Here is an 18,608-nt window from a genome sequence, read left to right on the forward strand (position 1 = left end):
AGTTTATTTTATTAAGTTCAGGATATTTTAGTCATCTGCATATTTTGATTATATTAAATAAAGTATTACATTATATTTTGTCGTTTTATGTATTGTTGAAATACCAGTCAAATTAATTTAGCTCAGAGCAGCACAGTCGTCGAGCACCTGCGGCAACTGACGGGTAGTAGCGTGTTCTTTACTAATGGTGCGTCACCACTAGAGGACGCTATTACTCTGTACTTTTATTCAGCGCAAGCACGACGTCTTTCTCGTGCATTTATTAAACCTCCTTTATGCGAATGGAGTTTCTCCGTAAGACTTTCCATTAACAATGAATCCAATAACATCGTATGAATTTTAACGGCATTAAATTGTAATTTTTCCATAATGTGGTGTTAACCACAGTTTATACACGAGTTACATACAGGTAAGAATGGGCCCTGCTGATTTGATAGCTTTATTAAAGGTTTTTTTTTTTTTTGGCATTGCTTCAAATTCAGGCAGGTTTCTTTGTTTCATTCTCACTATTGGCTCTGCCTAGGCTCTTATCTCGGTAGTATCACCCAGACCTATTTAATGTCGACTTACCTGTTTTCTTTTGTCACTTTTCAAGACAGCTCATAGTTGTCGGTCTTGCGGCTCCTCCTCACAGTCGTATGATTGGTGCAGTGTTACGCCAATCTTTATGTAGCCTGCGCTCTGATTGGATAGAGGCGTGGCCGTAGTAGGCGGGGTTTACAACTGTCAGTCCCGCTGGAGTGAAACCTTGCAGTTCACAGCGCGAGTGGACAAGTGGAGACAATTGGCTGAAACACGGATTCGGTAGTAAGAATAACATCTGTATAGTACTAAAGGATACAATTGTAACGTTTCACATGGATAGCTAAAGAACAAAATGACGTGTATGCGTTACACTATGTTACTGTTCTCAGTTTTGGAGTTGTTGTTGTTAGGATACACAGCTGGTTTATCGAGCGATGAGAACGCATCTCCAGGCGCGAGACTCCCGCGTGCTGTGTTGGCTGAGACGTTGGAGGCTACTACCACCATCCCAAACCACTTACAGGAGGACGACAGGGACTCCAGATTTTCACCTTTCACCCCCAAAATGACCATCACATCTAGGACCACTGGTAAAACTAACCAACTACAGCCCTTCTGGCTGACCACCACGGCTGCGCCTCTTACCAAAACAATGGACCCAACCTCCAAACGCAGTAAAGTCAAAGAAAGCTCCACATTCTCCACAACACAAAACAATACAGTAAAACCTACTTCTTCCTCTCCATTAAGTGGCACAAAAAACACAACACCACCTGCACTGGATACTGCAAACAGTTCATGGACAGTGAAAAGCACCTCAAAGCCGCTTGTCTTGACCACTGAGAGAGGTAGGTGCAGTTCTCATTCTTTTCAGTGACATGATGTGATGCAGTGTGCCAGTTTATAAAATGCATGTTTTCCAAATATTCATTCAAACTAGACTGTGTTCCTGTGTACCAGATACCAAAAAATAGTGTGTCCTTGAATTTCTTTCCCAGCCTCTGCACAACAGATTTTGAGGGGTTGCAAGAGGTTTACACCTGCACAAGCTGTTCTCATGCGCTACATTTATTATTTTATCTTCATTATACAGACAGAATTTCACTGTTTCTTCTATGTATTCCTTAGGTAACAGAGTGCAGTTTCAAACTGAAAGTGGTCACACGATGTAGTTGTTCTGTCTTTCAGTACACTCCTTTGTCTCACTTCACTTTGTAGGTCTTGTGGTAGTACTGATAATTTAGCCGTTTTATCAGCTGTATCATATGAATTGACAGATAAATCCTCTCCACCTACCTCAGTACAGCTGTATATCTGAAGGACATTAGAGATCAGCCCAGCTGCACAGAGACAGCCTTCTTAATTGCTTTAATGTGATTAATTACCATCTGACTGCCAAATGAGGAAAACAATCATAAATCTTAAACCCTCTATTCGTTTATCTTGAGTTACGTTATGCCAAGCTGGCTTGGAGAATAAGGATGATTAATTTTCATTGAGGGTGATATCTAGTAGCCTATAGTATCAGTCACCTTTATGTCTGCTTTAACCGTTTAATAGAATGACACATTAATCTGTCTGATTCATAATCTTTCATCTTGACAGTTTCTTACTTGGAAAAAGGGTGAGAAATTCCTCTTTATGGTACCATTACATTCTCTCACTCTGAACTTGAACATATTCAGTGACAGCAGTGGGATGAAATGCAGTTAAAAGAAAAGTGAACCAGGCATATGGGGTACAATCAAAGATTCAGTTAAGACTGTGTGTGATCTGCAGCCCCTCTGGAGTTCATTGGATGTGATTGTACTACAGAGGAGACAGGTGTTTGGGATTACAGTAGAGGAGACAGGTGTTTGGGATTACAGTAAATAAAAACCATCTTATTCTATGTAGTAGCCCAAAGGTCACTGACTCACACTACTGTACGTTTACATGCACAATTTTTGGTTCAATCGGACTGAATTCATTCCGATTGATGAATCTGAATGTAGTGTTTACATGAACGGTAAATAGAGTGATCGGGTTGTGCGTGTTTATATGTCAAAGCTTCAAATCGGAATTGATTGATGCGCACACTGCACAAATATAGAGTTTCTCAGTGTTTGCACATAACCGCTCTCCTACCCGGTTTCCTTACTTGTTTTTAACAGCAGAATTAATATGTATCCATTTATGAATAAATATACATATAAACCGCTGTGCAGTGCTGCTCATATTTATCACGCAGTAAAAATGCCCCTCCCCGCGCCCAAAACGGGTTGCCTGTGAATGAGTATCCAAAACAAGGACTGGTGGAAGGTTGTCCTGCTCCACTTCACAGTTGCCCAGTGAAAGGAGAGTTTTGTAATGACAGGACATGCATTTATACAACACTTTATTCAAAAGGAAGAACCGTGATTGAGCCGTCAATCCGATTACAAACGGATTATTTGGTTGCTTGTAAACGTAGCTGTTTGGGATTTGTTTCTGGATTTTAGCCCTTTGCTGTTTACTGCAGGTCTTAATTCGCTTCCTCAGAAAAGCAGATATGTCACATTAAACCCACTTATTCAGCAGCTTAATATATGTATGGAGTGAAAATGAGCATCATCATGTTTCAAGGCCTTTGTTCCTTTATTGATGTTTTTTTTTTTGCCTTGGAACATTTGTTGTGATTATCTGATGTACGAGTGGAGTGAACATTTCAGATGCTGACTGCAAAAATAGCTGGTGTTTGACTTTTGTTTCCAGTGAGGCAAGTTCAGTGCCCTTATTTCCCCAGACATCTATGACACCATAATTGTCGTCCTTGGCCCCAGATAACATCTTATTAGAAAGCTTAACCTAAAATCATGAGCAGAGTATTCAGGATCCTCTCAAGCCATTTTGATGTTAAGAAAATGATTTGTTGTGATGATTGCATAAGAACATCCTTGGGATTTTGTTCTGGCAGCTGCTCTTTTTGATCAACAGTTTGTGCATGTGTAATATTAGCAGTGGTTTGAGGAACCCTTAAAACATTCACCTCATTCTGTCACAAAATGATTTCAGACTCAGAAATAACACAAGTTATTGTAGAAGCAAGAATCAGAGCGAAACACCTTAAGTTGAGTTCCTTTAATAATGTAAATCACTAAATCACGCACTAATGCATTTTTATAGCTGTTGGACACTGGTAATTGTCTCATTTCAGTTTCCTCCATTATATTCCCTTCTTTGACCTGTAGGTCTATTTCTGTAATGTTGTGTGATAGGCAAGCAATGGAAAAGAAATAAGATTGAGGTGAAATCATGTGTTACTGTATTTAAGGAACATCTTTATGTATATAGACACATTGTTCTACAGAAATTAAGCTCACAAGAATGAAGAAAAGTTGCCATCAAATTGCATAACTACAGTTGTTAGTTTAGCTCAGAGACTAGAAATACATGACAAAAGTGGGGTTAATATATGAAGAACTATTTTCACAGTCTACTTCTCTTATTTGGCAATAGTATGCACAGAACAGCTATATAATGTTTGTTTTCTCAAAGATTTTTTGTTAATTTCAAATATTTTCATAGTTGAATGTCAACCACCCTATTTATGATAATTAACAATTTACAAGAATGCAGTGTACAAGCAGATTTGAGTATTAAATAACGCTTATAAAATTGACACCTGTGTATAGTTACGCTTGTTTAACAGGGGCAGAATTAACCCTTAAACAAAACAAGAATATGAGCCTGTTTTTTTCCAGTCAGAATTTTTTATTTGCCCTTCCCCAATTTCAGTGACTCCTGAGATGTGTTGTTTTTATTGCAGTGCAATCAGGGAAAATCATTTCGTCAAGAGTACATATAGAGTACATATAATAATCAATCATCATAAAATAATGTGAACAATACACTAAAATACCTTATGGAGATGAGATTGGTTTAACTGACTCCGTTATGTGGCATACTTGGTGATTTTCTTTTTCTTTTAAATTGCCAACAGATCATTTGTTAATGGAAATACACCCCGCACCACCTGTGATTCAGAGTTGCACTGTAGCTCATATTGCATGTCATATTGTGCTGTACTTGTGAGCAGCGGATGGCTTATTAAAAACAATTCAGACAAGGAAAGTCATTTCATAAATCCCCAGCACTGCCAGACACACAGGCTTGTATGATGGCTGTTTTTCAGCTACCGCACTGTCCTTGCTCAGCAGTTTCATGAACGAGTTTGAAGAAACATGAGCTCAAACAGATTGCTACCGTACACAGATTATAGACTTTTAAAGTCTTCAGCTATGTGTTACTATCTCTTACTGTACAGTTGTTGACTAGATTTTTGTAAGACATTCTGTAGCAAGTTTGATGTGTGCTGCATTTGCGAGACACAATTGTTGCTGTTGTCTGATTTACACATTGAAACAGTTAAACATTGAAAGCATCCATCATGCTCTGAATGGAACATAGTTCTGTGTGTTTGCTTGGGGTTGGCTGTTTGAACATTTCTAAGTCTGTTGACATTAAACTTCAAATGGTTTGTTTGATGTCTCATATGCCAAACTAATACTTATCCAAATGAAATGAATTGCAATGAATGGTGATGGTAGTAGTGACTACAGCTACTTTTCTTTGAATATGCAAATTATTTGTAAGAGTTATTAATTTATTTTTCTAATGTGCTTTGCAGCACATATTGATTTGCACCTTATTTGTGAATTCCCTTCTGGGAGTTTTATAAAAGCACTGCTCTACTATTGCTTAGACTGCCTGCCATTCTTAATAGAGCTCCGGGCCTACAAACACCCTAAATCCAGTTCTTTTGTGAGGAGTATACACTTCTAGACTATGCAGGTTTATTATTCTGGCTGATTAGAAACTCTCTGGAGTCCTAGATCTGTAATAGACAGATAACTGCCCTTCTGCCTGTTTTTGATAGCCAACTATATATCCTAATATTACACCCCTGTGCTATTCCTTATATATGCAAACAGTATGCCAATGCTGAAGTTTATTTTGCCTCTGGCATTAGGCTAGGCATTGAGCTTTGTATAGCTGAATTTATCTTCTTTGCAACCTTATATAAAATATACAGTGCTTTTCTGTATATACTGTATATATTTATTCATTTATGCATTATAATCCATTTCCTTGCTACTATCAATCAGTTGAATATCTAAAAGTGCACATAGATATTGCACAGCTGTTTATCTCCATCTCACACTCTGCTCGTCAGCACACTAAGTGCTCTGATGAAAATGAAGAGTGTCAGTTTGTGGACTGAGCATGCAACAAAGAGCAGGAGCAAGAATATCAGCACACGGTGTGCATTTACAGTGCTTTCACAATGTGTGCATGTCTTTGTGACTGAACTGATACCACACCCAGGCATCTAGATAATCCACTTCCTCAGAAAATGAATTTTAGGACAGGTTTATACTTGTATGTAGGCCTGTCACGATAACAACTTTTTGTTGTGCGATATATTGCCCCAGAAATAATTGCGATAAGCAATATTATTGTCATTTTAAAGACCATTTTATGCCACTGAATATATAATCATAATGTAATGGCATAATAATGCAAGAAGGCCTACACACTTCCAAATGACAACAAACTTTTAATTTTAAGAATATTTAGGTGACATTAATTTTTAAGTAAATATAATGGGTGATATATTGCGTCACCAAAAATTATTGAGGTCATGTACATATATTGCGCATATATAAGTCGATATATTGATTATTGTGACAGGCCTACTTGTATGTCATTTCATATCACTAATAATTCTTATTACAATAGTCATTCAGCTTTTATTCGATGATCATGTGCCTTGCTTAGAGACGCAAAAGGGCTCATGTAGTTTGAATTAGAGATGAAACGGTATGAAAATTTCTTATCAAGTTTATAGTGACCAAAATTATCACAGTTATCAGTATTATCACGGTATTGTTAAAATGTGCTGGAAATAGGCATGGGCCGATTACCGGTTTCAAGGTATACCGCGATTTGAAAATGTCACGGTTTCAAAACCACTAATATTTTCCATTATACCGTTCCTGTGCTATGCGCTGTTTTTCATGTCTCCACAAAGACTGAAAATGTAGGAATCCCTCACGACCCCTCCCCCTCCTGTTGGTGCAGCAGTCAGTCACGTGTGTGCATGACGGCTGAAGGAGCTGCCCCTGGAACTTACGCGATCGGCAACCGGCCGTTTTTTGTCTTTTTACAGCTTGTCTGTTCTGGACTTGCAAAAAATGCGTTGCAATGCAATCATTTTCCAAAATGTAATTTATGTGAAAATATGAAGTCTGTAAACGCCCGTTAACACAGGCCAGAGACATTGAAGATGGACGCACAGAGAAAAATACTGTAGCAGGCAGATCACTCACTGTTCATGGTTTTCATCTCTTCTTCTGTATTGTTCATATTAAAGCAGTGTTTCAGCGCAGCGCTGCTTTGTTACAGCGTAACCAAGGAAACGCTGTATCTGGTGTTCCAGAAGCGCCTCCTGCTGTCAGAGAGTTCTGCTGTTCCAAATATTCTGTATTTTGCTCAAAAATAAAATACATTGTGTTCGATGGAAAAATGTTTTTTTTTTTTTACCCAGACATTTAAAAATAACACATTTTAGAGCTGTAACAACAATACCGTGAAACCGTGATATTTTTGCTTAAGGTTATCATACGTCAAAATCTCATACCGGCCCATGCCTAGCTGGAAATTTTCAAAAAGTACTGACCCATAAATCATTTCACCAAGTTTTATATTTAAAATCAACAAACAACAAATAAAATGACTTTTTGTTTGCATAAACACTAAAACAATAACATTACCAGTTATGTCTGTATTTTAAATGACAATATGACGGACAACAGTTTATCTAATAACATGTACGAAATGTTTAAATAAAGCTTTGAAAAAGTTTCATAAAATGGTAAACCTCACATTTCAGCATTTAAGAAAAGGGTTAAGTCAACTAGTTGATTAATAAATGATTATATGTATTCTATCTGCTCCATAAATAATTCTAGATACCTTATCAGAATTGTTTAAATGTGTAGAATCCACATAAGCTTATTTGTCATCAACTGGTCAAAATTTACAGCAGGGCATGCAGATTCGATCTGTTTATTTGGCCAGACAAAAACTGCTCACAGGCTGAATGTAAATGTAACTATCTGTAAATTCACTCTCTGACACTAGGTGGCACTTATGGAACAGGAGAATTAGAGCTGTTTCCCGTAACCTCCGTGTCCAAAGCGATAAAATTGCGATAAGAACTACTGTTACTTAAAACTTTGCTTTATGCTGGACAGTATTTATTAATCCTGAGTTGTTCAAATCGTGGCAATCAAATACAGTTTTAATGACAATTATAATATAAAACAGTAATACTAACTAATCGTTTGATCCCTATTTTGAACCTACAATCCATTAAATCCGGTAACAAGCTGGGACTTAGGCCCTGTCCCAAATGGCACCCTAAACCCTCGCGGTCTTCCTCTGAGTCCGCACTTTCGTGACGTAATGCCGCTTTGACTGTCAGGGTAGAAGTCTGCTGCGGAGCTCGCCCCAGTGCGGGCTCGGCAGAAGTGCAGATCAAGGGCGCATAATGGCCACAAAGGAGGCGCTCGCAAGCACCCTTCTGAATGCTAAAATGCCGAATAGGACACCCTACGGTCTCGTGGACTTAACGGACACACGCACGCGTCGGCCATTTAAGTCCGTAAGTCCGCAAGTGCACATGAAGTGTTCCATTTAGGACAGGGCCAAAGTTGTAAATAAGTGTACTAATTCTGAGCCACACCAATTCAGCAATATCATTTGACACTCATTTATCATTTACAACACCTTTTTGAGTTTTCTTAGCTAGCTTATAAGTGTCTTATGTTTTTTTGTTTTTTTTAGAAGATTAGTTTTCTTACTAAACGTGACCGTATGACAGTGTTCATGTATATTTCTTTTCTCTGTGAGATGAAGCCAGAGTTCTCACACTCTCAGCGGTGCCACACAATCTGGCATGTGGGTGGCAATGAAGAGTAACAGTGGCCCCATCACCCATAACACCATGCTGCTCACCCTGAGGGTCAGCATGTCGTCCCATGGGCCCATACACTCATTACCGTTACGTAAGTGTCCCGTAAATTTCTTATGTAGCTATGCCAAAGCTACTGAATCTGTTCATGGGAATTTGTCCAAAGATGTTCTGATTATGTGTGACATCCCTGCATATCACAAACAAGGGTTCATATTTTTTGGAAACTATACATCTGATGACAAAAATTGTCACTGTCTACTTTTCATTAAGCATTTTAGCATTGATGGCACCTTAAAAAAGTTGTTAGTCTTCGTTCAAGACTAATCAAGTAGTAATGATAAATGATCACAAGGCAGTGAAACTGCAACAAATTTGATTCCTTTTTATACAAATTATGATTACGGGGCAGATTAGTGATTAACAAAGACTTTTTTTTATGGTTTCTTGCACAATACTATGTTATTACCTCAAAAGACATTTACCATAACCCTTCAGGGAGTTCAAAGATTTGTAGAAGCAAGCCAAAATGGCATGGTTGCTTAAGCAAATGTGTTTTTATCTCACGTTTGCTTTTGTTAAAACTATTGGTTAGGTTTAGGGTTGGGCTTAGTGTAGGTTTACATCATTTTCAAATGTGACTCACAGGACATTTAATTTACGAATTGCTGTGATATATACAATACCCAATGTAATAAAACGTTGCCAGATTCAGGGCCATCTGTTTCAGATAAAACTGAATGTGCTTTTAGCCCCACTCATTGGACATTTCACTTTTAAAATGTCATGAAACATGCATGAAGCAACATAATATAATTTTGCAGAAAATTTCACCATAGGCACATATTTTCAATGAGCCTGGGTTGAATGAACAATAGTTCAAATATGTACATGTACTGTATGTTATTTTTTGAGAAAGTCTTTTTCTCGTCTTTGATTTTTCAGACTTTAAGTACATGGTGCAGTGTGTGAATTAGCACAGCTAATAACTTCATTCACCATCTCTTTGTCAGCTCATCGATCAAGATGAGTCTTTAGCCACTTTCACTGTCAACCTTCATTTTACTGTCTGGAGCTAACCTGCAGTTTGCCATTAAGGCGTTGAAGATGGTAACTTAATGTCTATCCATATTGCAACAGTGAGACCCTCATGCAGACATTTGAACCTAAAAAACGTTCAGATTTATTGTAAAAAAATTTTAAAAAATAAATTAACAAACAGATTTGGAGCAGGAATTTCCAAGAAGGTGCCAAAGGTGAATTTAGGTCAGTGCTCCCAGCCTTGTAAGATATAGCTGGTAAACGAAAGCTTTAATCCTTATTCAACCAGAACAAAGCTGTGACCTTTATGTTTGTGTAAAGAAAGCCAGTACCTCATTGTCAGTATCTTGAGCTGACTTCATTTCCTGCATTCTCAATGGATACTCAATAAGCGAGGATCACCTTGTCAATGTCCTACCACAAACACTCAAAAGTCTTGTCTCAGCATGTTTATGATTGTGTAAAGCAGACAGGCGCTTCCATCCTTATGGCCATAAAGACCATCACACTACCGTTCAAAAGGAGTCAGTGAGATTTTTTTAATGTTTTTAAAAGATGTCTGTTATGCTCACCAAATCTGCAAAATATTTTATCAAAAATACAGTAAAAAATAATATTGTGAAATATTATTACAATGAAAAACTGTTTTCTTTTATAATATATTTTAAAATGTAATTTATTTCTGTGATGACAAAGCTGAATGTTCAGCAGCCACTACTCCAATCGTCAGTTTCACATGATTCTTCAGAAATCATTCAATTTTGCTGATTTGGTGCTCATTTGTTATTATTAATGTTAAATACAGCTGTGCTGCTTAATATTTTTATGGAAATGTTTAGACATTTTTTCCCAGTATATTTTTGATAAATAATAAGTTCAAAGGAACAGCATTTATTGGAAATAGATGTATTTTGTAACAATGTAAACATTTTTACTGTTGCTTTTGATTGATTTAATGTGTCCTTAATGCATCCTTGCATTAGTATGAAAAAACCTCACTAACCTCAAACTTTTGACCGGTAGTGTATCTGTATTTCTATTAAATGATGCCTGCCCTCACGGGACTGTGAGAAGTAGGCTAGGAGTGAATCTTGTAAGACGATACAAGACAGATAAGATGGATACTTGTAATTGTTCCATTAAGAGACAAGTAAAATGTTTTCTTTTTGACTTTGTCTGGCAGAGCTCTCCTATTGTGTAATCTGATCTTCAGCAAGGTCACCTCTGATTCAGATCAGATTGCCCCCAGTCAGCTATGGGAACTGTACACGCTGAGAGCTTCTGCTAAATATATCACAGCGCTCCATTTCTCTCACTGCGTCAGTGCACATGTGTATGTTTTTTCACGTGTTCACACTCAGGTCTGATGAGAGGTCACTGTAAAACAATGACACTGCAAGAATGGTCCCCTCTGGATTTATGCATGCAGTATGTTAAACAGCCAGAAGAAAAGGAGTATTTTCTGAATTTAGTACCCACCAGATGTGCTCCCTTACGGAGCAGTGTTATTTCAACGCATCAAAATGTGGTTCTTGAGATTTTACTAGTGATCCAGGGCTTGCCTTTGGCATTTTGTCAGGTAGGCTGTACAAAGAGATCCAAAAATTAATATTTTATCTGTTGTTTTTTCCTTACCCTGCCTCTTCCTCTCACACACACATCTCATTGAAACTAACATCATCGCAAATTACAGCTACCTTAAAAAAGTTGTTAGTCTTCGTTCAAGACTAATCAAGTAGTAATGATAAATGATCACAAGGCAGTGAAACTGCAACAAATTTGATTCCTTTTTATACAAATTATGATTACGGGGCAGATTAGTGATTAACAAAGACTTTTTTTTATGGTTTCTTGCACAATACTATGTTATTACCTCAAAAGACATTTACCATAACCCTTCAGGGAGTTCAAAGATTTGTAGAAGCAAGCCAAAATGGCATGGTTGCTTAAGCAAATGTGTTTTTATCTCACGTTTGCTTTTGTTAAAACTATTGGTTAGGTTTAGGGTTGGGCTTAGTGTAGGTTTACATCATTTTCAAATGTGACTCACAGGACATTTAATTTACGAATTGCTGTGATATATACAATACCCAATGTAATAAAACGTTGCCAGATTCAGGGCCATCTGTTTCAGATAAAACTGAATGTGCTTTTAGCCCCACTCATTGGACATTTCACTTTTAAAATGTCATGAAACATGCATGAAGCAACATAATATAATTTTGCAGAAAATTTCACCATAGGCACATATTTTCAATGAGCCTGGGTTGAATGAACAATAGTTCAAATATGTACATGTACTGTATGTTATTTTTTGAGAAAGTCTTTTTCTCATCTTTGATTTTTCAGACTTTAAGTACATGGTGCAGTGTGTGAATTAGCACAGCTAATAACTTCATTCACCATCTCTTTGTCAGCTCATCGATCAAGATGAGTCTTTAGCCACTTTCACTGTCAACCTTCATTTTACTGTCTGGAGCTAACCTGCAGTTTGCCATTAAGGCGTTGAAGATGGTAACTTAATGTCTATCCATATTGCAACAGTGAGACCCTCATGCAGACATTTGAACCTAAAAAACGTTCAGATTTATTGTAAAAAAATTTTAAAAAATAAATTAACAAACAGATTTGGAGCAGGAATTTCCAAGAAGGTGCCAAAGGTGAATTTAGGTCAGTGCTCCCAGCCTTGTAAGATATAGCTGGTAAACGAAAGCTTTAATCCTTATTCAACCAGAACAAAGCTGTGACCTTTATGTTTGTGTAAAGAAAGCCAGTACCTCATTGTCAGTATCTTGAGCTGACTTCATTTCCTGCATTCTCAATGGATACTCAATAAGCGAGGATCACCTTGTCAATGTCCTACCACAAACACTCAAAAGTCTTGTCTCAGCATGTTTATGATTGTGTAAAGCAGACAGGCGCTTCCATCCTTATGGCCATAAAGACCATCACACTACCGTTCAAAAGGAGTCAGTGAGATTTTTTTAATGTTTTTAAAAGATGTCTGTTATGCTCACCAAATCTGCAAAATATTTTATCAAAAATACAGTAAAAAATAATATTGTGAAATATTATTACAATGAAAAACTGTTTTCTTTTATAATATATTTTAAAATGTAATTTATTTCTGTGATGACAAAGCTGAATGTTCAGCAGCCACTACTCCAATCGTCAGTTTCACATGATTCTTCAGAAATCATTCAATTTTGCTGATTTGGTGCTCATTTGTTATTATTAATGTTAAATACAGCTGTGCTGCTTAATATTTTTATGGAAATGTTTAGACATTTTTTCCCAGTATATTTTTGATAAATAATAAGTTCAAAGGAACAGCATTTATTGGAAATAGATGTATTTTGTAACAATGTAAACATTTTTACTGTTGCTTTTGATTGATTTAATGTGTCCTTAATGCATCCTTGCATTAGTATGAAAAAACCTCACTAACCTCAAACTTTTGACCGGTAGTGTATCTGTATTTCTATTAAATGATGCCTGCCCTCACGGGACTGTGAGAAGTAGGCTAGGAGTGAATCTTGTAAGACGATACAAGACAGATAAGATGGATACTTGTAATTGTTCCATTAAGAGACAAGTAAAATGTTTTCTTTTTGACTTTGTCTGGCAGAGCTCTCCTATTGTGTAATCTGATCTTCAGCAAGGTCACCTCTGATTCAGATCAGATTGCCCCCAGTCAGCTATGGGAACTGTACACGCTGAGAGCTTCTGCTAAATATATCACAGCGCTCCATTTCTCTCACTGCGTCAGTGCACATGTGTATGTTTTTTCACGTGTTCACACTCAGGTCTGATGAGAGGTCACTGTAAAACAATGACACTGCAAGAATGGTCCCCTCTGGATTTATGCATGCAGTATGTTAAACAGCCAGAAGAAAAGGAGTATTTTCTGAATTTAGTACCCACCAGATGTGCTCCCTTACGGAGCAGTGTTATTTCAACGCATCAAAATGTGGTTCTTGAGATTTTACTAGTGATCCAGGGCTTGCCTTTGGCATTTTGTCAGGTAGGCTGTACAAAGAGATCCAAAAATTAATATTTTATCTGTTGTTTTTTCCTTACCCTGCCTCTTCCTCTCACACACACATCTCATTGAAACTAACATCATCGCAAATTACAGCTACTGTGCTTTTCCTCTGGGAGAAAGCATCTGCTCCCCTTTTACCCAGAAAAAAACACAGATGCACTGTATTTGAACACTGCATGAATGTGATGTATTTTCTCATCAGATAAGCTCTGGGGTTGCTACAAAACACACTAATATTACAGCACAGGCAGAAGAATGGTGCTTTAATAATGAGGCTTCTTTGTTCTGATCAGTTATAGACTTCTGGGAGCAAATCATTTCTCTGACAGCCTCTCGTTGACCTCTGTATTATTGCTGATCGTATTAGATGTGTAAGATTCCTGCTGCTGTAGGTGCTGGAGGCTTTTGAGTTACTGAGCAGGCTGTTTTTATAAGAAAAAACAGTTTACAGAGGTGTTGACGCGCACAGGATAGAACAGCTTGTACTGCGAGAGCTGATAACAGGACGGGCCAGGCTCAAGTTCTCTCTAAATCCTACAAAACATTCCTTGAAACAGTCCTTGAAGGCAGTAGCCAAGTACAGGCTGTATTCATCAAGCTAGTATATTTCTCAGTGACTACTGGTTCAGTGGACCCCTGGAGGTGCAGTTGCCTCACTGGCTATGAAATGTGCACTTTCCATATCATTTCCATTAAGTGCGATACTTGAATTATAATGTTGCTGTTTTGCTCATACAGTTTCTATGAGAGAGATTTCAGTGCCATATTTTCTGTTCTCGTTTTATTCCCCTAATGTGACAGCACTGGAAAGTGGTAACCTGCAGCTTTGAATAAATTCACACTTTCCTTTGTGCCATGTTCCGATGATAAAAAATGTGTAGGGGGCCAAATGAGATTGTGCTTTACCACTACCACTTACTGATTGAATCTCTTGCTAAAATTCATACTGTAAGCATTAAAGGTACATTCAGGCTTGGCCCCTCAAGGCTCTGCAGTTTCAAGCATTTTACTAATAATAGCAACAATAATATATCTAGTGGTTTTAACCAATGCAAAACATTAACAAGTACATTTAAAAAAGCAATAACAAGCAAAACTATATAGGCTAACGACAAGCACAGTGACTGTCTGCACAATGACTGCACAAATGATCTTTTACTCAACCTCATGTCTTTTGAAACGCGTATGACTTTATTTCTTTCATGGAACAAAAAAGGAGTTTGACCAAATAGTGACCACAGCTGTAAAGTGAAATTTTCATTGAACAATGACTTCAGTTTCAGTCTGTTCTTCTCACAACATAAACAATTTTTGAGAGTTCTCTGAGTTCGACAGAAGAAAGTCATACGTTCAGGTTTAGTATGACATTAGAATGAGTAATTGATGACAAAATTGTAATTTTGGGTGAGCGTTACCATTAATAAACAACCGCTATGCATCCATGCTGATAGTTGTCAGTATATGAAGACCAAGACCACTGGGACACAGCAGAACCAGTGAAACATTAGAAGAAAAAAAAAAACCTTACTGAGTTCTCTTTTAAACACCAGTGTTCTCTCACATGACTCATTTCGGCATCTACTCAGAAAAATTGTCACCAAGATGTTAAAATCTTACAGTTTTTACATTAGAAAAAAAAGGCTAACATGTTGTTAATCTCTCTTCTCTCTCGCGCACAGGACATCAGTGCAACTGTAGTGCTGAGGGTTCAGAGGACCAAGATACCTGCGACTCTGTCACAGGTCAGTGTGTATGTCTAACTGGATACACGGGTCAGCATTGTGATGAATGTGCCTATGCGTATTTCACCAACGGGACCGGTGGCTGCCAGGCCTGTTACTGTGACTCCTATGGAGCCGTGAATCAACTCTGCAATAGGTGAGTATCTGCTCTTCTCACATCAATCACATCAACCTTGTTTCATTCAGAACTATGGGTATCATGATGACTTGGTGGAACATTTCCTCAGCAACATCTTTACAACAGAATGTAGGAATAAAAGTATTTAATAGGACTGTTTGTTCCCAGCTTTATAATATATTCTTTAAATGTCACGTGCAGTGTCATGTACGGGCCAAAATTCAGCATGTTAGAAAATCTTCACTGATCTGAACTATGAGCTGTGTGTCTTTGTTGTCTGGTAGCATTTCATGTTTCATTTCCCATGTCTGTCTGGTTCTGGCTCATAGTGTAAAGCTGTACTCACCGTATGTCTCATGTTTGTCCTTAATTTGACATCTGCATGAATGCAGTCAGCAGGCATGGAGAGATCGCTCTCTGCACTGCAGTAGAGTGGCTGCTGGATTTTCCCTATCCCTCAACTTTGTCAGCTTCCTGCCAAACTGCTGCAATCATGTCACACTTATTGTATCATCATAACAAGATGTCACCTGTCAGCCATTTCTCAGTGAGCCTCTTTATGATACTTGTCTCTGAGTAACCTTCCCCGAGTACATTCCGCTGCATGTATCCTGTGTGAGCATGTTTGTGGGTGTGTCATAGTGTCATACCTTGTCTTTGACTGTGTTATTTTGTGCACCTGTTGTTCGTATTAGACTGTAGGAATACAGTTAGGCCACAGAAACCTAATATTGTCATAGCAAACCACCACACATTCTTAGAAATGTGACACTGTTTAATTCACAGCGTTACACTTCATCATATAACATGACCAACAGAACATTACAAATATTTGAAGGCTCTATCTATCTGTCTGTAGACCTATCTGTTTGTCTGTATATCTGTCTGTCTGTATGTCTATCACAGCATCCACAGTGAACTTCATGTTTGTTTTATGCTCCACACTCACAGTAATAACTCAGACACTTGTTAATGTCTTCTCGGGTGTCTATACATACATGTGCATGTAGTGTACTAGTATGTTGACAGTTTCTCTCTATGTACATAGATATGTGTGTGTAAAGCAAAGGTAAGTGTAAAGTTAGTGACTCCACACGCTGAATAATTATAGCTTTCCCACAGCAGATGGAAATGGAATAGCCGCAGTCGTGTGAGAGTCAGCCATCCGCTTGTGTTTGTTTTGGAGCGGGCTCAAAGACTGCTGCCCCCCTCTGCTCCCCCTGACATGGAGAAAGGCATCATAATTCACAGCATTCCCACTCCCTCTCCGAACACTGGCTGTAGAGAGCTTCCATTACAGTACCCAATCTGTCATTCATAAAGTCCTGCTGTGTCTGTCGTGTTTGAGTAGTATGTGCTTTTTAGGGTAAGATATATGCAATTGGGACAAGCGCGAAGAGTCTAAAATGTGAAGATATTCAAGAAAATTGCATATACATTTTAATTAGTTTGTATTCTGTATTTAGGGTGCAAAGATCACAAGGTGATATTTAGAAATGAGATGCTGCAACTCTTGCAAGTTAGCTAGCATGGTTACTGTGTGTGTGAATGTTTGTGTCATTTGCTACATAGTGATTAATGAGTCCATGCTGAGAATTACATTGCCACACTTAATCATAGATCACGACATCCATCAAAATACAGAATAAAAGTGACAGGTCATTAGCCCAGGGTGCTATAGATGTATATTTCATGCTGTAAGCTTTCATGCTACACACACAGGCATACAAGACACCCTAGCAGCCCCACACTGAGTAGGGGCCCTGACCCTAAATGGGAGGGGGCCAGTCATAGCAGTATGAGCCAATTTTATTATGGTTAAATTTGCTATGTAGAACTATTCTGCTTCACAAAAATGTCACATAAACCATCAAGTACACAATATGCAGCCTAAATGTATTTACAGTAACAGCAAGCAACAAATGCATCACACATTTGAATGTTTATTATTGATTCAGACAGAAAATGAGAGCTGTGCTGATTGACATGTCCGAGAGGCAGTGTGAAGACAGCCTTTGTCAGTCCAACTGCACCCCTGTGAAGCAAAGGAAAGATTAGAGAACAGCGTTCCATTCTAGAATTGTGTCCGTCTTGTTTGTATCATGTTTTTTTTGAGTGGTTTAGCATTTACATCTCTTGAGCACGGCATCACTACTTGTGGATATGGCCCCATCACATGGTTCGTGGGGGAGGGGGAGCCAACACTACACAAGTTGTGGTTACACAGTTGTGTGTTACCATATGACTAAGAAGCTGTGTCTAGTTGAAGCTCTGCATTTGCGGACTGTTGGCAAACAGCGTATTATTGACCAGTAGCTGCTGGAAATGTTGCTCTTTGTCTGAACGCACCACTTCACTGGCTCCCTCTTGTCATATCAATAAGTCTTTTATATCTTGGTCATTAGCCTACATCAGGACTTATACATTTTCTAGACATATAGACATTTGTTTTTAAGTAGGTGTTGGCAGAAATACTTTTTGTTTTGATATTTTCATTTTTATTAGGGCCAAATAGTGACACAGAATCACAATCAATTTGATTCAGAAGCTCTTGTTTCTATTTGATTCTGATCTTGATTCAATTCGATATCAGTTCATTTGGATATATGAGGTACAGTACATACATTTTTCATAAGGAAAAAAGGTCTCTCAACTAACTAAATAGCTGTACATTGTAGGGATGTCGCGATAACCGCAATATCGTAATACTATTGACGAGCAGAGGAATGCAAGAACCGCAGCAACCGCGATTTTTGCGTATTTTCTTTTTTCATAGGGTTATGCCCTTCTCGTTTTACACTTCGTGAATGTGCATTACCGCAAGAGAAATTCCTTCACCGCGACAGCCCTAGTACATTGTCCAGAGAACCATGTCAGTTGGTACATAACTATAATATATTTTTTACTGTAATATCTAATGAATATGAGTAGGGATGTAACGATTCACTCAACTCACGATTCGATTCACGTTTTTGGTTTCACGATTCGATTTGATTCACAATTTTTTTTTTTTTTACAAAATGAGATTTAAGACAAATTATAAATTAAATTTGTCCTTTTATTATTGCTTGGACAAAATACTGTACGTTTCTTTGTGAAATTGAAATATAACACTATAATAATATACTAATATAGCACTTG

The 18,608-nt window shown here is 37.8% G+C and overlaps 1 protein-coding gene across 2 annotated transcripts in view; it reads left to right on the forward strand.

The window, feature by feature from the left end:
- The first annotated feature begins 764 nt into the window (after positions 1 to 764).
- Positions 765 to 18,608, forward strand: part of LOC107748505 (multiple epidermal growth factor-like domains protein 9) — a 114,131-nt gene continuing 96,287 nt past the window's right edge. For both annotated transcript variants that reach the window (XM_016563300.1, XM_016563301.1), the window contains exons 1-2: positions 765 to 1,373; positions 15,287 to 15,485. In XM_016563300.1, coding sequence (XP_016418786.1) covers positions 878 to 1,373; positions 15,287 to 15,485 — 695 coding nt within the window. In that variant the 5' untranslated portion in view covers positions 765 to 877. The remainder of the gene's footprint in view (positions 1,374 to 15,286; positions 15,486 to 18,608) is intronic.

Source organism: Sinocyclocheilus rhinocerous, unplaced genomic scaffold (genome assembly GCF_001515625.1).
Source record: "Sinocyclocheilus rhinocerous isolate Xijiao unplaced genomic scaffold, SAMN03320098_v1.1 scaffold230, whole genome shotgun sequence".
Classification (NCBI taxonomy): Eukaryota; Metazoa; Chordata; class Actinopteri; order Cypriniformes; family Cyprinidae; genus Sinocyclocheilus; species Sinocyclocheilus rhinocerous.